Source organism: Megalops cyprinoides, chromosome 3 (genome assembly GCF_013368585.1).
Source record: "Megalops cyprinoides isolate fMegCyp1 chromosome 3, fMegCyp1.pri, whole genome shotgun sequence".
Classification (NCBI taxonomy): Eukaryota; Metazoa; Chordata; class Actinopteri; order Elopiformes; family Megalopidae; genus Megalops; species Megalops cyprinoides.
Genome location: NC_050585.1, coordinates 8,729,024 through 8,755,276, shown reverse-complemented (window position 1 = coordinate 8,755,276; position 26,253 = coordinate 8,729,024). Strand labels below are relative to the sequence as shown.

At 48.4% G+C, this 26,253-nt stretch overlaps 1 protein-coding gene across 2 annotated transcripts in view; it reads right to left on the bottom strand.

Moving 5' to 3' along the window:
- Nucleotides 1-25,457, bottom strand: part of LOC118775243 (CUE domain-containing protein 1-like) — a 29,671-nt gene extending 4,214 nt beyond the window's left edge. Inside the window, exons 1-10 of one of the 2 annotated variants that reach the window (XM_036525061.1) lie at nucleotides 25,200-25,457; nucleotides 7,754-8,456; nucleotides 5,850-5,977; nucleotides 5,140-5,266; nucleotides 4,356-4,602; nucleotides 3,358-3,429; nucleotides 2,265-2,354; nucleotides 1,472-1,565; nucleotides 919-977; nucleotides 376-445 (exon numbers count right to left, since the gene is read on the bottom strand). In XM_036525061.1, coding sequence (XP_036380954.1) covers nucleotides 376-445; nucleotides 919-977; nucleotides 1,472-1,565; nucleotides 2,265-2,354; nucleotides 3,358-3,429; nucleotides 4,356-4,602; nucleotides 5,140-5,266; nucleotides 5,850-5,977; nucleotides 7,754-8,056 — 1,190 coding nt within the window. In that variant the 5' untranslated portion in view covers nucleotides 8,057-8,456; nucleotides 25,200-25,457. Of the gene's footprint in view, nucleotides 1-375; nucleotides 446-918; nucleotides 978-1,471; nucleotides 1,566-2,264; nucleotides 2,355-3,357; nucleotides 3,430-4,355; nucleotides 4,603-5,139; nucleotides 5,267-5,849; nucleotides 5,978-7,753; nucleotides 8,457-13,574; nucleotides 13,614-25,199 lie in introns of those variants that run through there. The other variant, XM_036525062.1, reaches the window with a different exon arrangement.
- Between the last annotated feature and the right edge of the window lie 796 nt (nucleotides 25,458-26,253).

The following is a 26,253-nucleotide window of genomic DNA, read 5'->3' as shown; positions in this document are numbered from 1 at the left end:
TTCCCCATTTATGCAGCACCATTTTTAGGAGCCACGTTTCCATTAGCAACAGCAAATCTTTCTAATACATCTAATGCCAAGAAAGCGCAGCGATTAAACACAATCAAACTTTCATACATCTTTAACATCTGAATTTTAAGTTGTTCACAAAATACAGTGTGCGACAGCCAACATAAATTCATTGGTATGTTCTTCTGCTTCAAGTAATTCTGTTCTTTATTTAGCCCTATGCGGCCAATACACAACACACAGCACAAAAAAATGAATGATACTTTGGACAGGTTCCTCAGAACAGGTGTGTAAGTGGAAATAAGGAGCTAACTGGAGCAGCGTTGCTGCAGAACCCTAACGGAACAGGGTGTGGCAGCTCCTCACCATGACGACGCTTCCTGGCGGGGGTCCTCCTCTTCCTGAGCATCCCGTCTCCTGAGCTGGCTCTCCTCCTCTGCACAGACACGCGTGTTAGGGTGCCGTTCCACCTCCCCTTTCTTACCAGACTCACACCTGGCCACACTCACAGCTTATAGCCTTACTACACAGCATTCACATTTAACCAAAACACCGGTAGAGTCAAGCACACTTTCACACAGCATGGCAAATCAGGATCATTAAAACAGGCTTAAACCAGACTATGAAGTGTTCCACTCACTGACACAGAGCCTGAACTGAAGTAGCTCCATTAAGCTTTGTCACAGATATTCTGATGACCCACTGACTGCATCAAGTTAAACGGAGTGACTTCATTTCCAGATCTTCACCAGTAAGTGGAAAGGTCACAGTCTGGCCGAATCCTGTTTAATCTAATAATAAGCCCGCAGCAGATGAGGAGGCGATCCCGGGTCCTCAACCTGACATCCTTTGCTCAAAGGCCAAGAGTATACATTTGTTACAGTTATAAAGCCTGTTAAGAGCTCTTACCGCATGGGTTTCCCTCCACGTCCTCCAAGAGGTTGGCTGTGGAGGCAGCGGTGCCCAGTCTGAGAGAAGGGTTAAGGAGAAAAAGCACCACGGGCCCCCTTTTCGCCGCTCCCCAGCAGCAGATGCCCACTCGAGGTCACCCCAAGGCCATCCGGCCGTCTTTCAGAGGAAGCGCCCTCATCGATCTGGGGCCTGATTACCTCTGGCTCGCGACTTAATGGCCTGTGTGACATCCCGCGGAACACAAACATGCCGAGACGGAACACTAATGCGTCCGCTACCAGCTGCTCTACGGCTTGCTGGCCACAAAAGGGGGAGAGGAAAAAAAAATCTCTTCGGAGCAGTCAATTATAGCTAACGAAATACGACCGCATCTGTTCTGTTTGGTCTTCATTATTATTTAACACCATGCTCAACAGCGAGGGCTCATATTGAGTGACCTCTGTGTACATTAAGCTAGAGAGAGGGAGGGAGCGGGGGAGAGACAGAGAGGGAGAGGTAGAGAGACCTCCATGGAGGGTTTGTGATGAATAAGGCATGAACAGAAGGATACGACTGGTGTTTAAGGAGTGTTCTTCGTTTCGTCCTTCTCCTTCGGGTCTTCTCAGAAAACGCTCTGGCTATTTCAAAAAGCTTCTTCCTGGTGGCTGAGAGAGGCAGAAATGGCAGAGGCATGAGGACGCGGTGTCATCACCTCCGTCTCACCGGCTGCACCGGGGGACCATGCATCCAGCCGATCAAACTCAGAAATGTCTTTCTTTATTTCATTACTTCTTTTTCTAATTTCTGTTTAGAAAAACAACACAGCTGAAGCCGCGAGTGTGACTTCCAGAATTTGCTAACCACATTAAAATACCAAACTTTGAATAACCTCATCCCTTTAAATGACTGAAAACACAAATGTGCAATCTGGCCATGGCATTGGATTCTCACAGAGAGAACACAAGCGCCAGGCCCTAAGATCTGAGAGGATCATATCAGGCAGCTCACAGATTTCAGAATGAATGACAGAGCCACAATAAGCACTCGTCTTCAGTTATTGTTAGTGTAAACAGCGATCAACTGACAGTTTCATATTCCACTCAATATCCTTCACAAAAGACCCAGAAAGGAACATAATACGATGTGATTTTTATATCTCCTCCCTTTCCAGTCAATCACGGCTGCTCCTTTCTCAGCTTTTCCTCTTTGGAATTCAATCTCCCGAGATGAACAGGAAAAGAGAACAAGACTGACGGAGTGAGGTGGAGATCACCTTCACCTGACTGAAGCTACCCTCTCTCATTACTATAGGATGCAGACACAGGAGAGTGTTTGTTCATTGATGCTTATTCCCTGGAACTTACACTTGCCCATGTGCTTGAGTTTGTCTCGGAACAAGGCGTCATCTGAAACCGCGCTGCAGGTTTCCCCCGAGCCCGAGGCGCAGTGCTCTCCTGCAATGACAGGCCGTGTGAGCGGGACGCAGTGCGCACACTTACACACCCGCATGCACACACATACTCACAGGCTCACTCAGACGCACGTGTACATGCACATGCACATACATACGCGCGCACGCACTCGCAAGCCTGCGTGCTGTAACACACACACACACACACGCACATGCATGCTCTCAAACACACACATGCACATGCTTACACACACACACACACGTGCACGCACTCAAACACACACACACACATGCACATGCTTACATACACACACACACACACACACACACACACACACACACATCATCCACCGACGCACTCAGCCACATGCACACAAGCCCTGGGGGAACCTGCCAATCTCATCTGGCACGGTTACATCTGGCAACCCTGTAGGTGTCCAGGCACCAAGGGCTGCTCTGGCAGGCAGGCCCCTGCCAGGCCTGTGACGTCAGGCCGGCTGCATCAGGCGTGTCACCTGTGCCACTCTGCCGTAAAACCGCACCATATAAGCGTGACAAAGATCAGTCATGGATGCTGCACATCAGCAAGACGGTGGTTTTGCGCGCGGTTCAAATGGTATTCTGCTTTTTGCACATGCCAGTGCATTCAGCTAAGAGGGGCGGCGTGAGACGAACAGCCAGCTTTCCAGACAGAGGGAACTGGAAGGGATGTCCATGCTGCTATGCTGCTGCTCAATGCAGATACACCATATCCCTTTCCCCATGCACAGCAGATAAGGCTGAAAACGCTTAATGCACAAAAGAGGGCGAGTGGAAAAGAAAGCAACAAAACAAAAATCCAAGCAATGACAGGATGAACAAGAGCACAGCCTGCTTAAAACCTACAACAGTCTTTGCACTGCAAGCGACTGCTGACATGGTGGATTGGGTGGGAGATGTATTCATCTCTTGCGCACAAAAGCGAACACACGCGCACACACACATACACACACACGCGCTCGCTGCTGTGGCCCAGGCCGCGTGGGAAGCAAACGCATGATATCTACCTGCTGTGGAATTCTCCATGCTAGCAGATGAATGATTGGACTTGGATTTCTTTGACTCATACTTCAGCCGATCTACAACAGAGAAAGCGGGATTTTACAATGGAAACGGGAGAAGGGGGCAGGGAGGGTGCAGTGGCGGTGGCTCTGGGCTGGGGGCCGTGCCACGGCCAAGATCTAAGCTGCTCTGGTGTGAGAGTGTATGAGAGAGGCGCGCCATAACTCATGTCGGGGTGACACGAGGTCATTTTCTGCACGTTTTACGGAGCACCTCTCATAGTGAACTCATCATATGAATGTTATACCTGGTTCTAAGCACACAGGATGACTGTGTGCTGCAGGTCTGCACTGAGAGTGAAGGCTAGTGTGGGACACACAGGGACAGACTAGTGACATCAGCACTGAAGCGCATCACTGGGATGACTATAGAACACAAGCTGTGAATAAAACAAAGAAACAAAAAACATTGCTTTGGTTCCAGCCCCTCACCTATGAAGCTAACAGTGTAACAATAATGGACACTCACGTTTATATTGACATAACATGGGCCTGATAATTTCAAGTGCCATGTGTTTATGCCATTGTGCCAACAATTTACACTGTTGATCTTCACAAGCTCAAAGCGATCTCGTGCAGATGTGGAGAGGAGACCAGAAACAAGACCTTCACAGTGTGTGTGGCTGGGAAAGTGTCAGTGTATGTGTGATAAAGAATGAGAGTGTGAGTGGTGGGGGGGGTTGGGGGGTGTATGTGATTGTGAGTTACTGGGAGAGCCAATGTGAATGCAACGTGAGTGACAAGGTGTGTATGAGCAAAAGAGTGTGCGTACTTGTGTGTTTGTGTGTATATGTTTGTGTGTATGCATGCATGTGGGTGTGTGTGTATGTGCATGTTTACGTGTGTGTTTGTGTGTGTATATGTGCGCGCACGCGTGTGCATGTGTGTGCGTGTGTGCGCATGTATGCATATACGTGCACGCGCGTGTGTGTGTGAGTACACACCTCTCTCCAGGGCGATGAGGAACTCGCGGTTACGCTGCAGCTCCCTCATGAACTCCTCGTTCTGCAGGAAGAGGGCGATTCTCTCGTCCTCTAGGTACTGCTTCAGCTTGCGCTCCTGCTCTGTCCCCGTGGCAACAGTCCCAGCCCCGGCCGCGGCCCCGCCCCCCAGCGCAACCTGCTGTGCCGTGGTGGACAGCGAGGAAGAGGAGGAGGAGGAGGATGGCAAGGAGAGACTGCTCTGGGAGCTCTGAGAGAACAGAGGGGAATAATATTTACCATTAATACGCCATTGAGCATCTTAATACACCAAACTTTTGTCATTACATTAAACGTAATTACAGACTTGCCAATACAGAGCAGTAATAATATGTCTGGTTGTGAAAAAAAATCACCCACAATCACATAACACAATTTAATTCAAGCACAAAATGTGTAATTTTCATAAAATCAGTATGGGTCCACTCAACTCCATCTATGATGAATTTCAGCAGACAGACCCAAACACACTGCTGCATTTAGCATATGTTGAGGTTTCTGAAAGCCAATCAATTAACGCTAATAGCCTAGCTACAACAATTAATAATAGATACAAAAAACATGTATTTAGCTTAGTCAAAAATACATTAGACCCTATGAGTCCAATTCTAGCTTTAAATGCCTCACAATAGACCCACTATACCTTCACCAGTTCAGGGTGTCTGTGGGGATAGGGGTGAGAGGGGGGCGTACAGTCCATCCAATTACAGCACTGGCTCTGCCTGAACCCAGTGTTCCACAAATCTACCTGCACACTGTCCAGCTGCTGGGGCAAGATCCTCAGGAAGTCATCGGGCAGGTTGCCTAGCAACGGAGGGTTCCAATCCCTGTAGCTGCGAACCTGCCGGTGACCGGGAGGGGGCTGGGCCTCAAACCTGAAAAGGAGCCAAGCAGAGGACGGAGTCACCATCGTGTCCCACTGATTCGCAACTTAATAGCATCCCCAGTGACACTGCATTGTCTCTTTTCACCTCGCCTCTCCAAGATCTGCCTGCCTCCCTCTGTCCCTATTGACAGCTGGGTCACGGCAGAGCGATGTGGGACTCGGCCAGATTTTAAAAGCATTATGACGGGACACTTGAGCCAGGGGCCACAATATCAATGACATCACCATTGTGGATGCAGCCGAACGACACGCTGGATACTCATTTCCACTAGGCAGTGAATGGAGTTGCAGTTGCACCAAATGGACACCAGGTGGCATCTTGAAGGAAAACGAAGGCAGGTAGAGTGAGAGCTACACGAAGCTCTGCCTCTGCCTCTCTGCCTTCAGAGCAAGTGTAGCAGAGGACCGCAAACCATTAAAGAGCTTTCTTTGCCATCTGCCAGTCTTTGTATTGACAGCACAATTTGGTCTGCGGCTTCTGTATTAGTTGAATGCTTTTATCACTGCATCCCTGGATTTACTTCTATTCTGACTTCAGCGTCCATCTCTTTTAAAACCCTCTCCTGTCTTACCTGGGTGGCGGAGTGGGCGGAGCTTCCGGGTATTTCCTGTCATAGATGTGCATGTCATAGGTGGGCGGGGAGTAAACGGGAGGGGGCTCCTCATCAGAGCTGTCTGGCTCCAGCGTCCGTTCCAGAATCTGCGGGAAGAGTCAAGAGGCGGCGTGTGACATTGAGGAGAGTTTGAGGAAAAGGGCAAAGCCAGGAGACACTCAGGAGACACAGTGAGCCGAGTGACAGATTCTGCAGGATTAATGATCGATTCAGTCATGGCCTAGGACAAAACGCTTTGAATCAAGCAACTAATGCAATGGATGAAATAGCGGTCAGAAGTCAGAATGTCTTGCTAAGTCATCAGCACAGAGCTGACATCACTTTGGGGCTAATTTGGGGCTGCTGTTTCCACAGCACTGAAAGCTTCCAGGTAACTTCCTGGCAGCACAGCACTACTTCTACAGGAAGCAGGGGAAGAGACAGACATTTCTCTGTGACTCAAAAATGTGATGATTAAGACATAAAATGGGTACTCCAGAGACAAATTTTAAAAAGTGTTAAAAGGTGCCATATTCCAAACAGAATAATTGCTGTGACAAGACGGGGAGTGCAATCGTGACTAACGCTGTTGACCGGCCTCATAGCCTACCTGAGACCTTACAGCAGCGAATGGGTTAATCATATGACCTTGGTTCACCTGAAACTGTGCTAGTACACATCACTTGCCGCTTTCTCTCAGTCAAACTAAATGAGGAAACTGGAGTGCAAACTGTGCACGCTGCATTTATACGAATCCGCCTGGAAGTGGGTCAGTGATTCAGAAATGGCGTAGAGGCATAATTAGGGAAAAAGCGCAATGGGGAGAAGGAGAAGCTGTCTTTGCAGGAGGGAGACTCGTAGTGAGAGAGAGGCCACGGGATAAACATGAATTAACTATGAAAAAAAAAACAGGATGCCTCCATTCTGGGCAACGTGAAAGTCAGGCGCACTGTGTCCTGTCTGTGATTATCCTGCCTCAATCTGGCTGGATAATCACAGGACAATCACAGAAAGCCCAGGATGCTCCAGGAGACAGGTCACGTGCATTTGTCTACTGCTGGGGTCTCTGTCAAAAGGACTGCAAACACCCAATAAAGTGCTGAAGACCCAATCGGTGAAAAAGCTGGGAAATGTACCACTTAAGTTTTCTTCAAAGCCTTGAGGTTTTTTATATAAAAGCTTATCTAACTTCTGGACAAGAAAGTAATGAATAAGCACAAAGTATCTTCTCAAGAGCTATCTATTCTGCACTACAAGAGAATATTAAATGACAACTCAGACACATTTCTTTCCCGCTTGGTCTCACCTGATAAACTCTGTGGCCTGTTAGGCACAGCGGATTTTGAAACAGATGGAGACCACATGCAAATTCCCACAAGGAGGGTGGCTTAAGGTCAGTGAAACAGCGCACAAACCTCACCGAGCCTATGTGTGTGCACAGTGTATGACTGAATGGACATTTGGGATGAACAGCATGGAGAGCAGGCTTTACAGCAATGCAAGCAAACCCCCGCCCTTCTTCAGCCTAGGGGGAAAACAAACCCTGCCCCCAGAACCCCAACTTCCGCTCTTTAGCCTAGCAGGAAAAGGAACCCTGCTCCCAAAACCCCACCTTTAGCTCTTTAGCCTAGCAGGAGAAGGAACCCTGCCCCCAAAACCCCACCTTCAGCTCTTTAGCCGAGCAGGAGAAGGAACCTTGCCCCCAAAAACCCACCGTCAGCTCTTTAGCCTAGCAGGAAAAGGAACCCTGCCCCAGAACCCCACCTTCAGCTCTTTGGTGTAGGAAAAAATCTAACCCTGCCCCAGAACCCCACCTTCAGCTCTTTGGTGTAGAAGGAAATCTAACCCTGCCCCAGAACCCCCCCATGGCCTCTGGCGCTGACCTCAGGAGGGATGCTGTCGTCGGTGTCAGAGCTGTCGTCGGAGGCCTGCCCATCAATGCTCATCTGCAGCAGCTGGTCGATGGTGGCGTCCACGGCACCGTTGTTGGCACGCAGCACGCACTCGATGACCTCGTAGTCCATGCCGGGGAACATGGTCTTGAAGTCGTCCATGGCCTGGTTGAACTCCAGCCGGCGGACCTGCCGTGCTGGCCGGCTGTTGTTGAGCTCGGCAGCGTCCGCGTCGGCCCGCGGGCCGCCATTGCCGCCGCCCCCGCCGCTGGTGCGCCGGAACAGGCTGGTCATCCTCCACAGCACCTCCAGGCGGGACAGCGCGCTCCTCCGTCGCGCCCGCAGCGCCACCCGGGAAATGGTGGCTCCTGGTCTCGCCCCGGGGCGCCCCCTGCGCCTCGCCCGCAGCCGCCGGCCCTCTGGCTCCTCCCACTCGTCGTGCCGTCTAGTCCCGCCCCCCTTACCCTTCCATCTCGCCCTGTCATCAAAGCGCGGAGGTCGTCGGGGGAGGGGCGCGGCGGGCCCGGTTCGCTCTTCCTTCCTCTGCCGCTTTTCTCTCCTGCCGCATCCAACGCCGCCCGCGTGACGTGGCCAAGGGGTCCCCTGTCGCCTCTGGAACGCCTGCTCAGCCTTTCCCCAGGAGGGCTCCTCTACTGCTGACCCAGGATCAGCAGCCTCTGCGCATCCTCAGCATCTGCAAGTCAGAGGCACAATGTTAATAAAGCACTCCTCTCACACAGCAGTAGGCAAATTCCATCGCTGTGCTCATTTACCTGTACCCGCCACTCCCTTTGCTCACAGGCAATGCCCTGAAACTCTGCTGCAAACCTCTTGTTTTTTAAACACGAACCCCGTTAGCACATTCATTAGGCGGACCACCCGGAACTCACAGAACCGGATTCATCATTCCCAGCAGCAGGGGAGCAGATACAGCACAAAAGCAGTACCGACCCGCAACGGAGAAAACGCACCAGTAAAACACTGGGCCAATTTGTCAACCAGAAAGCAGCATCTTGCCTGACGGTGCTCATGCAGCTAAGTACATCCTTTGTGGGCGGCCGGCGGAGAGCGCAGGGTTAATGCACAGAAAGGTCATTTGCTGCTGGAAAGGAAATGCACGCAAGTAGGGCGACGCTGTGCTTTGGCAGCGGGAGGCAGGGGGGAATCTGGGACATCGGAGGGCCCTCTTCTCTCGCCGTGAGATACTGAGAATTCTGATCACTCCCGACTCCAAACCCACCCTGCCCCCACAAACCCTCCTGCACCCTCCCCGCGTTCCCATGGAGATGCTTGTGTTCCCGAGGCACCACGGAGCGGTGGCCAGCGCCAGGGGGGGCCAGCTGCCGCTGCCAACCGCACCATGACCGCAGGGGCCACCAAATGCACCTCCTAAGTAGGTTAGAGAAGCTGAATTAATCAGTGCGCCACCAAGAGAATATCTCCAGTAAGCTGGCGGAGAGGGCCGGTTTCCGAGACCCCCGTAAACACAGGTACCAGACAGGCTTACCGCAAACAACACCGAGCGATGCCGGCTCGCCGCTAACAGCTAAGCCTGTTAAATGGCCCGAGACGGACAGCTGGTATGGGAAGTACCAGGACAGTGCCGGCGCAAGGTGCCTTTGGTCCGCGTGTGAGGCAGGCTGTCCCACATCGCTGTAGCTGGTGCAGCTAGCCCCACACAGGAGAAGCCCTTTGAAGATATAATAAACTACTGTCTATAAAAGTCTACAGAGCTGCTGAGTCTGGCCGGCCCAGGAGGTCTCTGCACTGCAGTCTGGCAAACGCGCCACGCACGGCTGTTCTCCTCTTCGCCCAGTTCACCGGGGAGCTGCTGACCAAACCTCTCCTGGTGTGCAAAATGATTGGCTCAAGACAGCCCAAACTTTTTTCAATACGAACAGATTGCTACTGCTCCTGGACCACTTCCACGACACGCAAATGTATGCACACAAAAGCAGAGAATCTCGCATAGATCAAATATTTTAGCAAAAGCGACACAATTCATCTTATGTGCTTGGACGCAAGCAAGGAGAGGAAAAGTACAGGGAGTTCACATTATAACGAAATTTACAAGCCCGAGATTCAAGTTGTGGTTTCACTGCTCAACACAGCTCTGTGCTGTGTGAAAAGTAAAAAGGTTTCCCACAGAACACCCGTGCAGTTCATAACACAAATTCCTTATCAGCCATCTCAAGTTATTCGAACACCGCAAAGATCAAAAGATCAATGAGTTTTTACAGAGTTTAACATGGCCTGTTTGTCCACTGCTGTTAATGTCCTTGGGTGACTGCGTGCTTAAAACGAGTGGCTTAGAGGGGCATTCAAAGGATTGCTAACATACATTAATATAATCCACTGTGCTTAAAACATCCGGAGCACATTCATTTCCACGCTCCCCTGGGTGACCCTGGGAAACCAGCCTTCAACAGAAAACCAGGGGAGAGGGGAGAGGGAAAAAAAAAACAGCCTTTCATTTCAAGAGGCAGCCTCTGTGCATTGCATTGATCACTTCTGTTCAGGTTTTTTCTCCCGTTCTCGTTTACTTTTACCAGAGTGCGGAGCTATTGGGGGGAATAAGATGCTTTAAGTTCTGTCTGGTTCTCCTTTGAGAGAGAGAGAGAGAGAGAGAGAGAGAGAGAGAGAGAGAGAGAGAGAGAGAGAGAGAGAGAGAGAGAGAGGGCTGCAGCTGAAGGTTGCGGGCTGTTTATCTGCTGAGAATCAGAGGGGAGGCCACGGCTCCTCGCTTCTGGATCCCATTAAATACAAGAAGAGGAGAGCTGAAGTGAAGTAAATAAGTGAAATTAAAGGTTGACTGAGGAGACCGGGACAGCGTGGCGGCCCACATCTCTCGGCTGCACTGGGCTGGCTGCTGTACCCCCTTTTCCTGTTTTCTCTCTCCTCCGCAGTGCCAGGAGGAGACATCACCGCTATCGGGAACAAGGCGCACCCACCCCACACGGCAGTGCCAAGAACCGGACGGTTGCACACGCACCATCCCCTGTCCACAGATCCCTCGCCGGAGAGATTCCAACATAAACAAGCTGCTTTATACAGGCCTGGAGTCCAACTATTTCGCAAGCACTGTACTTGTCAAAAGCTTCACATTCTGACTGTAAAGCTCATTGTCTTTCTAGGTCATAATCGAATCACAATTGCATTGTTCACATAGCCTTCTGTTCGCTAAGGATCGCTGCCTGCTTCACCTCGGATTATCATTTCAAAATGGAGGCTAATGTACTCGTTTTGTATGGCACAGTGAAGATGGTTCTCAAAAATGACAAAGTGCGCTTTTGAGGACACAAATCAGCCATGGCTTTAGGTCGATGGGTGTTGCGCTGGTCCGCCTCCAAACCAGACAGTAGAGCTCTTGTGGGCATTGTTCTCCCAAACAAGCGTGGCGAATCAAGAGACAGCTGTTCAGTGGGGCTTTGGCAAAACAAAATGCACCTGACAATATCGCGTCATCTAATCGGCGGACCCTCTGCACTGATGCACCAAAATAGCTGGCGGCTTTTGCCGCACCGTTTCCAGGGCCTTCGTCCTCCGAGCTGTACTGCTATTGGTCCAGAGGAGCCCTGACGCGAGACCGTGACCAGGGCTTGGTGGCATCCGTGGGAAATCCCTTTCACGCTCTGCGGGGTCTCCAGCAGCAGGACGCTACCCTGCCACCTCTCTCTTCATAATTTTGGAATTTCACTATGAAAAGCCCACCTTGTCTGTGAGCCAATGAGGCAAAAGCACAGAGGATGAGTCCTTAACTGACGGTTGCTTTTACTACAGTCAATGTAAACAGCTTCAGGTGGAAAAATATTTCCACAAATCGTAGTTACACTCTAATTCTACAAGATATTGAATGTCTTAGTTCAGAGAGTAATCCTGACTTTTTACAAGTGTTTAGCCTTCTACAGGTTTGCCCAAAATGTGTTTAAGCCAAGAACCACAATGCACCGCAACATTTCCTGCTGACGGAAAAAGAGAGCCAATCAGCCTGTGGCTCTTCCACACTAAAGGCTGTCTGCCGATTTGCACTGATTTGGAGACACACTAGTTTTACTGATGCCGAAGGAGCCTCTGAATGTTTAAACTGGCCCTCTAGGAGAAAGCCAGTCTGCAGCGCCAGGAAAGTCCGTCTGGTCCATTAATCCTTTGGCGTATTTGCCTCCGCACTGTCGGCAGGCAGCATTTGCATTACGGCACAGACCTTTCCTTTCTACTGTGGTCTTCAAGGGAAACAAACAGTCACTACATACATTCTTTTAACACCAGGAGGGGCACCTGCTCCCGGGGACCATTTAAGGGCTTTTTACGGGTTTCCTTTCTTTCCACTGAAGTGATAAGCGCCTAATGTTCTCCCTCCATCTCATCTACAGGAGTGGCACATCCTGTCGACTCCACCACCATCTCTACCACAGGATGGCCTCCAATAACGGCACAGTCTCTATTATGTGAAGAAGGTGGGAATGGATGCAGGCCCTCACACTTTATTAGTCCATCACCAGACAAGGAAAGCCATGGGGAGAGGCTGATTGAGGACTCATCCATACCATCATCAAGATGGCATTTCTACATCCAGTGCTCTCTCTGGTCCTGCAAACCTAGCAGTGCTGGAAGAAATGGAGCCAGAGCACAGCTCAGCTGAGCTTCAGTGCTCAGCCATTCCCCTGCAAGACTGTCACCTTGCGAACACTAACTGGAATACTTCCGCTAACCCCCGGTCACGTGCCGCGGGGCAGAGTTTGCCTGCACACTGGAATCAGTCTTTGTACAGACCAGGTCTGTGATTACAGTCTCAACCCAGGAAGCTATCTTATGTCATTTTGGAGCTGACTGTGGGAAGCTTTCTGGACCACGCTACACTTAATCCGGTATCATCCGTGACTCTCACGCAGACCACATATCAGCATAATACCCTGCTAAGCTACGCCAACGGGTTAGGGGCCATGTGGCGGCCTGGCCAGATCGGAGACGGCCGCTATTGTGATTTAATCCGCAGGTGAACACCTCCATCCCGAAGCCTTTGTTTCCTGCCCCAAATGCATCCGTCACCTGCGTTATAATGCGATAAAAACACAGCTCCTAAAATTCCAGCGCCTGCCCCAATCCACCTCAGCGGGCGGGGCGGCCTGTGTCACATTTTCTCAGCAAGAGCGCACCAGGCGACGTCACATCAATCAACTAAAAGCTTGGCTGGGCGTGGCGGCCCTTCATGACCATTTTCACAATTCCATATTAATCTGCACCAAAGAGCCGCGCTATATTTAGCGGCGGAATCTACTGCTCTTTGTCTTGTCCACACACGGCTAATAGCTGCTTACCAATGCAGAGCCGGAGGCCAGCACTCTGCCTTTGTGGAACAATGTGGCGCGTAAGGGATTGCGTCATCCCCATTCACGGCCCGGCACCAGGGGAGTAAAGCTCCGGCGAGTCAGGGACCTCTGTGGAGCGATCGACTCAAGCACAGGGCTGTTTGAAAGGGCTGAGTGATGTCAAGACGGTACAGGCTGCATGACACAAGAAATCACAAAAGGATGACACCCCAGGTCTGCAGTCTCCGCTTTTAAAGGTCAGTCTGCTGAGTAGACTGGAAAAGGAGGAGGAAGGACCAGCAACAGGCACTTAACTCCACACACACTTTATGCTGTAAAACGCTGAGAGGCTGACTTTGCTTCATATGATCCCACCAGGGACAAACAAATGGACAGGCATTAAGAGTATAAAAAGGAAATTAAATATCTGATACATATTTGCTGGCGTCGAGCAGCATCTCCAGCAGCGAAAAGCTCATTACTGGAGTATTAAGGCACTCCCCTACCGTGTGCGTTGTCTCCCAACGTGATTATGATTCTCCGTCAGTCTCTGTCACCATAGCAACCGGCCCCGGCAACCAGCCCCATCTGGAGCCATCTTCAGTATCATGGTCCAGTCACCTGGGTTGACCCGCGGGCCACTTTGTCCAGGCCGGAGTCTCCTCCGACCAGCGCAGTGATGGTCCAGCTGCGAGGGGGCCGGCAATGCCCCCCCGCGCTCGGTGCAGCTGGTTCTCTGCAATGCCTTTGCGGGCAACAGAACTATCAGGTTGCAAAAACAAACATAGAGCGAGCGAGTGAAGTAGGTCAACTCCCCATGCCTACACGCTGCATGTGAAAACATCTGTTTGCGGACGTGAGGAAAAATTTCCCCTCGCACATCTGACAGCTTTGCAAAGAGTTCTTTTTTAAAGAAAAATGAGACCCAGATCCTCTTCACCCGTTAATGCCACGCTCGTGGATAGTTCGAATTTCCAAGGACTAGACTTGGAACGCATCTGTCCTGCAATTTTAATAGGACATACGATATGCATAATCAAGACTGCGTCTTAGAGAACAACATGCCTATTATCGCAAGTCAAACCTTCGCAGAGGAGCTCGATTTTACCGGCGCGCTGACACCAGAGAGGGAGCGTGCCCTGGCATTTGCAGCACCTCACGCGCCAGGCCGCGTAAACCCGGCAGGAATGCTAATGCGCCATTATGGCGAGCTATCTGGCTGCGTCGGCCAAGGCCCTGGAACAGCCGAACGCGCTCCCTTCCTGTGCGGCTTCGTTACTCCTCAGCGCGCTGACTCTGGGCCAAAGTTCCCCCAAACGTCTCGGGCCCCCGGCTCCATCTCCACCGAGCGTCGGATCTGTCGCGCTACAGATTCCCGCTTCCAGGTGCCTTCGTAAATGTCCCAAAGCCGAGCGTGGCGCCCGGTTGTGTGCCGGCTTGTTGTTGTTCCTTCCCCCCCCTCCCCCGTAGGGCCTCTGACAATTTGGCTCAGTGCTTTGTGAAGCGCTTTGAAGTTCCGCATCTCCACTACAGCATTGTTTGGACTGTTTCTTGTTGGGGTTTTTTTCTGCATCTACAGACTTTTGCAGCTTCAGAGCCCTAATGAGCACGGAGTGCTGCTATTGAAGGAAAAAAAAAAAAAAATCTGGATCAACAGGAGGACAGCGTGAGCCTAGAGCACGGGGCTCTGATAGGGGATCGTTCTCCGCCTTCATCTGGCTTGTGCCTTCACATCCTGTGTGGACTGCCGGGACGGCCATCTTGAAAAGTCATTGGGAGACCTTGAGATCTTATCATTTCAAAACCGTGCCTCTGTTTCAAAGCCAAGATGATTCAGTCCTGTGCTTTTTCTGAGGGAGTGAAAGCCTGGCAAATCCCCCCCTTTTCCAACAACAGACTTATTTTCCAGGCCTAGAGGATATTTCAGTTATTAGAAGCACATTTAGCATCCGGGGGGTCCAACTCTTTGTCCAGGGTGCAGCGTAACCCCTGACCCACAGTGCCATAGTACAAAGTTTCCGTCCTATTTTACAGCCCGTGGAGATACAGGAAGCAACCACATGGCTTGAATGCTGGGACGAGAACATGAAAGACAAAAAGAGTTATGGGATTGTGTTAAATACACATGCAGACCAGATGTGGCAGCCCTTCCACATCACCATTTCAAAAGCAGATTGAGGCCAATGTACTGGGTATTAACCAGTTTCTATCCGATACCTGCGTCCATGGCAAAATCTAACCAGTGTCATTTACAGTAACATGCTGTAACACAGATGCAAAATCCATGGCTGAAAATGTTATGTGAGGCTTGAAATGTAAATTCCACAACCAAGGAAAAAATTGACATTTTACGCAAATTGACTCAAAATGGGAGGTTTCAGCAATTAGGTATGCATTTATGGGATTGGTGCCACACCACACCAGACACCCCCAAGCCCTCCAACACCTCCCACTACTACAAACACCCACACCCAAAAATGAAAATGAATTTGGACTGGTTAGCATTTTCAAGAGATCGCCTGCTATTTGTGTGAAGGCCATTGAAGTGGGCCAAGGATCACATGGTAGTGTGCTCCAGGAGAGGGGCACACTTCCCTTCTCCCTCTCAGGCTTGCCTGGTGCCCCTGCTGTCTGCACACAGACAGTGGTGTGAGTGCTCTCCCCCGGGGCTCAGTGGCAGAGGACAGGTGGTTGAGTGGGCGATTCTGCCCCTCCGTGCTCCAGCCACATCTAATCTCTCACTGTGACACACGGCGAAGGGCACAGGAGGCTTTGCGGGTGTGTTTCAGCTGAGGTTGGACAAGGGCATTATCTATATCCACATTTCCACAGCGGCGTGTCAGCGCACATTACCCAGAACGCCTCCGCATCCTGGGAGTACAAAACAAGGACGTCAAATTCCATCAATTTTCCATGAATGTTTACATGCTAGGATAACATTAGTCTGTGAATGCCTCACATCTTCGCTCATGATGTTTAAAACCTATTTGCAATGGCATTTTATAGGCTACATTATTAAGAATTGTAAACAAGGCATTCATAATGTAACCAAACCTATCATAAAAATGCTGAGCTCTAGCTGTTGCTATGGCTTTGGGAAGGGGAAAAAAGAGAAACACTGCAGAAAGAGAGCTCTACCCTCTCTTAAGGTCAAAAGCATTACTAAAGCCAGACAGATCCAGGTCACACCTTTAGCTAGATAATTCGTTCGGCTCGCCTTCCAGTCTGAACATCTGTTAAAGGGGAACCCCATTGAAAACCAATTTCATATGCTATTTCTCACCTTTGAAGCTCTCTTAACAGCCACAGTAATTTGAACTGAAGAGACCAGTGTTTAAATTGCACATGAAAGGGATTTGGCCGTTCAGGTATTTTAGCTGAAAGTGCGTCATAGTCTTCCTCTTTACTGAGGTCCTCTTGCACATCACTCTGTGATCCAGAGCCATGAATGCTGACATTCAGTCTCCTGAACCTTTTTCACTTCTGTGAACAAGGTCACTTGCAATACGAGTGGTATTTGACCTTGATACATTTTCTATTTCATAGGTGTGTGCCAAGCTGAGCAATACAGAAAAAAATTCCTCAGTTTCATTAAATGACTCTGTAGTAGGGATGTCACGAGAACCGATACTTCGGTACCAAGCCGATGCCAAAATTCTTAAAATGTGACGCTACTCGTTCTTCTACGGCACCGTAGGTATTGGGGATGTTATTCTTCCTGACAGGGGCAGCATATACGCCTATTTGTTTTTCAGTACTTGTTGCTTTTATTACTCATTGTACTAGGTGATGTATTTGTATGGAGCACCATCACTTGGAGCACAAAAATTCCTTGTTGGGGCAACCTACTTGGCAATAAACTGAATTCTGAAGTGTTCTAGCCTGCCGTTAAAATGCCAAAGGAAGAACACTTGGAAGATGGCGACAAGTGCAGCTGCAGCGACAGCTCCGCCTTGACTCGTGGAAAAGAAAAACAGTAAGAGTCGTGTATGGAAGTACTTTGCATTCGAGGCGGATCATCAGGGATTAAGAATAAATTCGCAGAAACCAGTATGCAAACGGTGCCATCGAACTTTTCAGACGAAAGGAGGAAAAACGTCCAACTTAGCGAAACACCTCAGACATCCAGATTTATTCAAAGAATTCAAGGTGAGTTTCAATTCATGTTAACATTACAATAACAATGTATCCAAAGTGTTGTCCTTGCTATCCTGACATACACGTTACCATTATTTTTGTTTGAGACAGCTGGCATTGCTGTGTAGCCAACTATGTTCCACACAACATTTGCAAGGGCTAAACGCTAAAAGCTACTGTGTTTAGGCTAACGTAATGTAACCATAGCTTGTAATAGTAGGCTACCGTCCTTACCGTTCAGTCTGTGTCATCTGTCATCAAAATATAACATTTTAACGTTTTAAATAAATATTTCTGGACTAATGGTCTGTCACCATGTCAGTAAATTTAAACTACTGCTTGCACTCAGAGTATACAGATGTGTGTGTGTGTTAGTACATTGTGTGTGCAGCCTCTGCTGTTTTCTTACAGTCATTGAGCTATGCCGGATAACTGAAATCTCATAATTTTCCTTTCACAGTATCAGCCAGAGGAGGATGTCGACCAGGAGAGGCAGGAGCAAAGTCAGCAAACATATACACAGCCAACCATATCAGAAGCTTTTCAGAGGCACAGAAAATACCATGCCACTGTTCTTTTTTGTAATGTTAGCAGTTGTTTCTTTTTATTATTATATATAGGGCTATTTATCATTTCCATATTTTTTCATGTCTTGGCCGGTTACTGCAATTGAAATGCTGTACCAGCTTAAAAATTGATTGTTTGTAATTAAGCACAGTGTTGTTTTTTTAAATACTTAAAGGCTACATGCCACTGTTCTTTTTTGTAATGTTCAAATGTTTCAATAAAGGAGTGTATGTTGAAGTACATGGGATTTATTGTTTTGTTTTTGTTTTTTACCGTGGTATCGAATTGGGTATCGAGATTCGTGGAATTTAACTGGTATTGGTATCGACTACTAAATTTCTGGTATCGTGACATGCCTACTCTATAGACCATGATTCCACCCCATAAACCGCCATTAATGCACACAGTACAAAGTTCTGAGATGAAGCCGGGATATCTTGGCAACAGCAGAGGAGCTGTTGACAAACAACCGTAAACAAGCACATTCGGGCGAAATCGGAAGATCAGTCCGCCAAGGCTGTCAGCTTCCACATTTCCAGTCAGCCAAGCCAACTACGACATCTTGGCAAGCGCATGAAAGAAAACCAATTGGGAGAAAGGAGCCAAGATGGCAGTGTAATCAAATCGCGCAGTCTGTGATGTCTGGCCACCTCAGTGTCAACAAACGCAGTGCAGGATCAAGGCTTGTAAACGCAGCACAGGGAGCTGTTCCTAGTGCAGGCTATGTGGCAGAGTCGTGTACCAGTACGAGGCCTGTGCTCAGCACACTGGGAAGCTATCTGCACCAGGACCCTGCTCCCAGTGCACTAATGCTTTCACCATCCCAAACTGCCAAACCCACTCGGGTTACTCAAGGCCAATCAGACCCTGCCTGACCTTCCGTCCTGGCGGGCCACCCAGATTTTGGTAATGAAGCATTACTTCCCACCCAAGAGCCTTGGCCTGCAGTCTCCTGATTTCACCGCCAGGCCAGAACAGCAGCACCAGAGGGACCACAGAGAACACCGTCAATATGGCTTGTGAGGTTGCAGCAGCAGAATGAAAACTCCTAAACGTGAGGATCCCCCCACAAGAAAAGGGGAATTTTCTTGAAGGGACCGTTTTCGGTAATTTGGTGATCTCCTGTGACCCGCAAAATAGTCGCAGGTCAAGCAGTGGACCGAAGCCAGGAACACCGGCGTTCCAAAAAGTCCTGGTTTTTGACCTGGTTCGGGAGAGAGGAGAGAGAATGAGAGTGGCTGTTCTAGGCCTTTCTGGGAAGCCCTGCTGGCCTTCTTCCTGTCTTCCCAGAAGCTCCCACTCCGCTCGCCTGATGCATCTGAAAATATGCTTACTGTAAAACTAATAACAACAATAACATTCATAACAGGCCCAATCCGGGCTGCCTGCCCACATGGGGGAACAGAAGTTTGCATCCTTCCCAGGGGAGCGGGGGGAAAAACAAAACACATGGCAAATTCTTAGATCTCCAATATTCCAAAAAATGGAGCGAAATGGCGTTCTTGCCCCTGCAGTCACGCTTTCCACGGCGACGACGACAAAGCGCTCCCCAGGCGCTCGGCAGCGACGTCCCCAGCCGTGCTGGCAGCCGAACAGACAGAGGGTGTAAAACTCCTCTCCGCTACACTCTTGAATGCTGCTCCGACCATCTTGTGCTGATCCAACCTGGCGTCTTTTCACTGTCTGCTCATCGCAATCTTGGCCTACTGGGAATAATATGCAATCAAGCCGTCGGTGAACGGCGTGAGAGAACCGTACATCTGTTTGCTTGCATTACTGGCAAGGATTCATCTGTTTGTGCAAATGTGGTATCTGCCAGCGAGGGACTGATAAAGCAGATAAGGCTTGTACCTGCTTGTTATTCTATTTGCGTGGCGTGTTAAATTAACTGGACATACAGAGCTGTGTGTGCGAGGTTTTGTTGGCGGTCATGCATGACAGCAATCCATCAGCCTAATCTGGCTGATTACTTTGCCTTGGCAACCCTTCCTTGAACATTTGAAAGGACACATGATGGTTGTCATGTATGTAGAGGTTTTGGGTAATGCACTGAAAGTACTGTAGTGAATTCAGCTGTGCAAGGATACTGTAAGAATGAAACATACATAACCACCCACCCTGATCTACCTGGTCTCCAGAGAACAGGTACTGGTGCTGCCCCTGAAAAGCCCCTTGTTAAATATACAATATACATTTCACAGAATGTATGCTTCAAAAACCAACAAAACCACAAAAAGGCAGAGCAATATAACATTGAAATGCAAGCAAGTCCACATGAAAGGATGTTTTATAAAAACTCCAGACTGTATGTTTTCATCAAGACATGATTTCAGTGCAGTAGGAGCCTGCTTTGCTCTGGAAATGGAACAGAGTCTGGTCTCCAGTTCTGTGTTGACCACATGTGGAAGTGAGCTATCAAACAAGGCTCCAAATGAAATCAGGTGGTAGCCCATACCGAGCCCTTGGACAGAACAGGATTTCACATTTCACTGCGAGCTCTGCTTGCAGCCAGAGCAGAGGCTTATAATCTGAACTGCAGACACCGGTATTCACTGGCAGAAAAGGGAGACGAGACATCCGGAGAATAAATCAGGGTTTGCAGCAGTACTGCTGCCTGCATGCCCTTGGAGGAACGTCAAAAGTGCAGAAACGCTAGACAGAGCGAAAGGAAGAAAGGTGGAAAAAAAACGAAGAGGGCCAGGTGACACTAGAGAGACTGGGAAGGGACGAGGGTCTGTGTTGGTACTGCCATGCAGGACAGCCTGCCCTCCGGGGGCAGAGGCCATAACACAATCCAAATCCTGAGGACAACAGAAGGAAGGGGGAATTCTCTATTCCCCGGGAGAGAAGTCAGCCAGATGGGAAACAGTAGCCCCTCTGCCTTCCCATCATCCTCCTGGACAGTAGTCAAATGGGCCACTAAGCCATATGTTAAGGGGCAAGCTTTAAAGGGGAAGAGGAGAATTACCAGCTGTCCCAAGACAAGCAGCTGTAAGTAAAGGGATGGGGGCAGCACCCTGCTCACAGACCTCTCCTTTCATTACTGCTCTTATCTCTGATCAATGTATTTAAAGATTAGACCTGAGATTAGTCCAGATCTTCAGCACCATGGCCAGACTACTACATTTACTGCAGCGAGGCAGACTGTACATGTACAGTGAGATTCAGCAGCCGCTATGATGTTTCTCAATTTTTTTTTTCCGTTGGTCTAGTGCTCTGGGGCAGACTGCGGAGTGGAGAGCAATTGCAGTAGAGTTTTTTTCTTTGTTATTGCACTGCTTTTTACAACACTCATGACAGGAAAAACACTAAAAAGGGTGCATGCTTCATCAACCCCAACTTATTTCAAAGATAGGCCAGTAAAATTGGATTGCATGCCTCAAAGCATATCCTTGTATTTAGCTTTTTTTTACCATGGAAAAATCAAGGGCATAGGAGTGAGCTTCCGGGAGTATTTCACTGCCATACCTGTACCCCATTCCTAATACATTCCTTGCGCGGCTGGCCACATATCCAACTTCTCCCCTGTGGTAAACTGACCACAGTGAGAAAGTGGGCCAGCTGCTGTTGTCTTCCTTCCTCTGTTTGGTTTCCCATGATACAATTGACCGTCAATGATTTTGTGACCAGTAGCAAAAAACTGAAGGAAAAAAAAAAACCCCCAACAACAAATCGCAAAGAGTGTGCGCTCAGGCCTGGCGGGGGCTCTTCTCATCCTGGCTTTGCGCCTGGCTCTGAGCACGGTCGAGGGAGAACAACACTGAGCCACCTGTTTCATAATGCCGTGTTGAAGGAGGGCTTACTCGCAGTGGGCACGGCCAGATAAGCGGGGATACAATTAACAATAAACCAGTAATCTGCCATCCAGTGTCTCAGCCCATTTGAGTCAGGGATTTATTTCAAAACGGACACCTTCAGGCCTGGAGGAGTCTGTCACCCATGGTGGGGGTAGGCAGGGCAGCGAGAGGGGTGCCTGTCCCCCAGAGATCCCAGAAACAGCATCCATCCTGAGAGCAGACTCTGGAGGCCACACACCACCCAGAGGTGCTGCAAGCAAGCGTCTCCCAGCTTGACTCTTCCTGGGAAGCAAGGTGATGAGGTTCAGAGACCCACCAAAGTTAGCACCTCTCCCCCTTTCTGAGACCTGCCACCACTCTTTGCATACACCAGGGTTTCCCAGCCCTCTCCTGGAGGACCCCTTGTCCTGCATGTTTTAGATCTCTCCCTGCTCCAACACAGCGGATTTAAATGATCAGTTTGCTATTAAGCAGCTTCAGGATTTCATAACGAGTTGACCACTTGAATGAACTGTGTTGGAGCAGAGAGAGATCTAAAACATGCAGGACAAGGGGTCCTCCAGGAGAGGGTGGGAAACGCTGCCATACGCCACAGCTCTGAGACAAGTTTCTCCTTTTGTGCCGAGTGCTTGGGGGGAGGGAAACTCCACAGAGATGTAACAGCACAGCCCTCAGCTGCCCTTTCCCAGACACTCCACCACACTGGATTACACTAAGGCTATAAGCCATACCCCCGACTCTGTCTGGTCCCTGCTGCACTGCATGCTGTAACTGAGTGGGTACAGCTCACCTTATCTGAGCAAATAATTTACCCCGCATATACTCAGAAAGGAACGGAAAAGGTCCCATATTTGCACACACAATACACTTTCCACTCGCCTTCAACACGTAACATTTGATCTGTTCTGCACATGCTCTCGGTTTTACCTTACCTCTTTTCTGCATGATAGCCGGTGACACTTTTCTACATGCAGGGCATAATCAGAAACAACAACAACAACAACAACAACAACAAAATCACAAGAATCCATGCCTTCCAATGCCTGTATTCTGGAATCTAGGCGGGTCTTGACTTAATGCTTTTGCCAAGACTGCATTCCTCAGGTAGTGGGAAGCAATTGAAGGGCTGTTGCTCTGTCTTCGCAATATCTTAATTTGGGTTTACCCCTCCCCAAAAAGCTAGACAAAAATAAAAGAAGAAATCTCATTCTCGAGTGATGAAACTCATTACAAGCTACACAGGAAGGGATAATGCTTCCCCTGAGAGGTTCCGCAGGGCCCGTAAAAACAAGCATCTTTACCCTGAGTGCAACTCTGCTGCTCTCTAAAAGCAATTTCATGCAGTGATGATACACATCGCTATCTGCCGAGGCTTTCATCTCACACGCCAGTCATAATCAAGGGCCAAGCTGTCTCTCCCGGCATCGCGCCCCGCAGATGTTCGGGTCCGAGGGCCTGCGGAGGGTAAAAGCCCTGGAGACGCCTGTGTGAAAAGCACTGTCAGACTGGAGATGGAGATACCACTGCAACGTTTTCCCACTTCCACACTGGCCCCAAACCCACCGCGAACGAGCAGCTCTCCCACACTTCCCGTAAAAATGACCAGCACTCCGTCTGGCTGAGTCGAGTCGCACGTTGTTCAGGCAGTCAGACACACTTCTCCGGCGCAGCGCTCTCCGGACAACTCTCACATGTCACAGCCAAAATCTACTTGGCATGCTCAGTTTTCGACTAAACATTTGGCAAGGTAAAGCAGAAAACACTGGGGACCCTCTCCATGGAGTACGCCATCACATCATCCAGTGGAGGTTACACTACAGTAAATGGTGCAAAATAAAATGTAGAGGTTCAAATAAAAACTTCTAAAAAAAAAAAATAAATAAATAAAAACAAATACCGTATTCACAAAGGTTCAGCTTCAGTATTCACTTTAAGGAAATGATGAAAATCATGGGCCCTGCTGACCATTGAAAGAGTTGCTTCCCGGTTAACTTATTTTCTATGACTACAATCATTCTCAAAGCCAAGACACAGCACGGAAAATTACAAAATCTGTGAGAATATTATTCCACCAGAAAGGTACGCTTCCAGAAGTTAGGACACCCATCAGATATACCAATGAATCCCGCCTGAAGTTCAAAGCATCTGCTTTCACATATCAAAACCAACAATAATTACCTTTTTCACTGAGGGGAAGACAACTCCAAAAACAGATCACATCAAGGAAAAACGTGCGTTTGCTTTGTGATGTACACATTAAACGTAGTTTAGGTGTGGTATTAAAAGAAATCGGTTTCAATTGATACGCAAAGAAAAAAAGTAACCCACTTAAAACAGCTGAGAATGGTGTTCACATAAAGTTGTACATTTTCATCACATAAGCCAAATGAATGTGGGTATGCTTCATTGCACATAAATAAGGTATTTTTCGCAAAAAAATAAGCACACTAGTTTCCCTGGTTGTACTGAAAGGCTGTAATTTACAAGCCTTTCAGTACAACCAAGCGATCTTGTTCTGCGTATTATAAAATAACAATGCTGCTGCTTAGTCATGGACAGGCTTTGTTGCACGACATAAAATACTGTTGTGCGAATTTAAATGGATGGTTCAGATAAAATGGCATTCCAACCTGGAGAGATTACAGCACATCCGGGCAGGTTGAGCAATCTGTTGTTTCGAAAACACTTTTTACAGAGAAATGTTTATGAAATATGGACCTTTTACGGTCGTATCTCAAAAGACCAAAACAAACAAACGCTACCAAAATTAACTTGATACTTAAAGTAAGACATAAACTGTATTTTGAAATATAACAGCGCTAGTTCTGCATTCAAGCCAAGTAATATTACAACATTTAAAACGAAATTGAGAACGCAGCTGACTTTGTTCTTGATCTGTCAGTTATGGAACAAAGTTTTCATTGTAAACCGGGTGAGCTAGCTAACACAACTGTATCTTTGTTGACCGGTAAGGTTGTATCTAGCTAAGGTAACTGGGTGACGTTAAACTGCAGTCAGATCTAGCAAGCTAATAGTTTTAAATATGTAGGGATAGCTGGGACTAGCTAGCCAGTGAACGTTAGGTAGCTGGGTTACTTTTCCCAGAAACTATTTACGAAGACAATACGCAAATAAGACCGCTTAGCTAGTTAAGCAATATTAGTGTTTAAAAGAACATAGATGGTAAATGACTGTAGCCATCAAATGACCGGCACACATTAGGCAGCTTCAGATTGCAAATGAGTCCTGTGTTCCCGTGGACGCGCAGCTGGAACACCACGGGGACACACTGGAAATTGAACGAGGCCTCGTCGATTTCCAACATTGCACCATGAAAACACAACAACCGGGCATTAGGCTTACGAGCGATCATATATAGGCAACAGATTTCCCTTCCGTTTTTACGCTGGACATCTTACACGAAATAGCTAGCTAGCAAGCGATCTCGTCAAGTAATGGAATAAGCGCACTCGCTTCACCAGACCTTGCCTAGCTTCTTAAATTATTTCACACCCATACCATTATTGTGCCCTATACCCAGCTACCCTGGATAGCCAGCAAACAAGCTAGCTCCATATTTTATTTTAGATTCGCAAAGAAAGGAAAAGGGAATAAATCAGAATACCTTACCCGGCGGAGAGCAAACGACCACTTTTCCAAAAAGGTAGCGCATTACTATCTGGAAGCTAGCTATATGAGAGTCATGTTGCTGTCATTAAGAGGAAATTGCTCCGATTTGCAGGCTGTAGCGATTGGATCTAATCTAGTCAACGCAGACCGCGCTTCTTCCGATCCCAAGTTTCGACGGAACGCTGCCCGTATCAACTGTGACCCAGAAGGGATGCACAATTTAGTGTTGTCAGATATTCTGTTACACGGCCTCGAAAGACAAAGAGCCAGACAGCTTCCTAGCGGAGAGATGGGTGAAATACATCCGAGAGAGGGGGAAGGAGCCAATAGATTTTTTGCGACTTGTTCAAGGCTTTTGAAGATTAATGATCATTATCTAGGTTTGAACCTTTTGAACTGCATAATCCCCCCGGATATTATGAACTGAACACAAAGTTTAGAGTAAATTCAGAACCAATTATATATGTCTGGATGGAAACGATTGAATAAAAGCTTAACTGGCTAATAAGAGTACCATTTTGGCAAGCAAGGGTTGAATGTGAACAAAAATTAAAAAAAATCATTCCGTCATCATAACTGATATTTTAGTGTAATTTCAGACAGTGTAGGCCTACTAGTAACGTTAACTTGAACAGGCCTCTCCATACAGCCGTGGCAGATGGTTGTCATCAGTGGTACCACATGGTTTCAGATTTGCAAGCAGTCCTTAGAAGAAAAAAAAATGGAAGCGTGGGGACAGATAATGAGCAAATGGCCTCGAATCACACGCCACCTGCAAAGAACACAACCGACGGTAACTGCCTTAAAGCACAGGGAAAACCCTGTCATTATCATTCGTTGTCGCAGATTACATTTTTTTTCGAGATAATAAATGAGCAATGATACAAAGTATCAAAGAATCATGGTGATTAAAAAAGATAACCTCAACATTTGAATAAGGTAGCTAATGTTTGTTTTCTTACTTGAGCTGTCACAAAAACTGTCCATGGAGTCTGATGGACCCATCTGTCATTACAAATAACGACCATGGAGCTGCTTGCCTTACCAGGGGGCT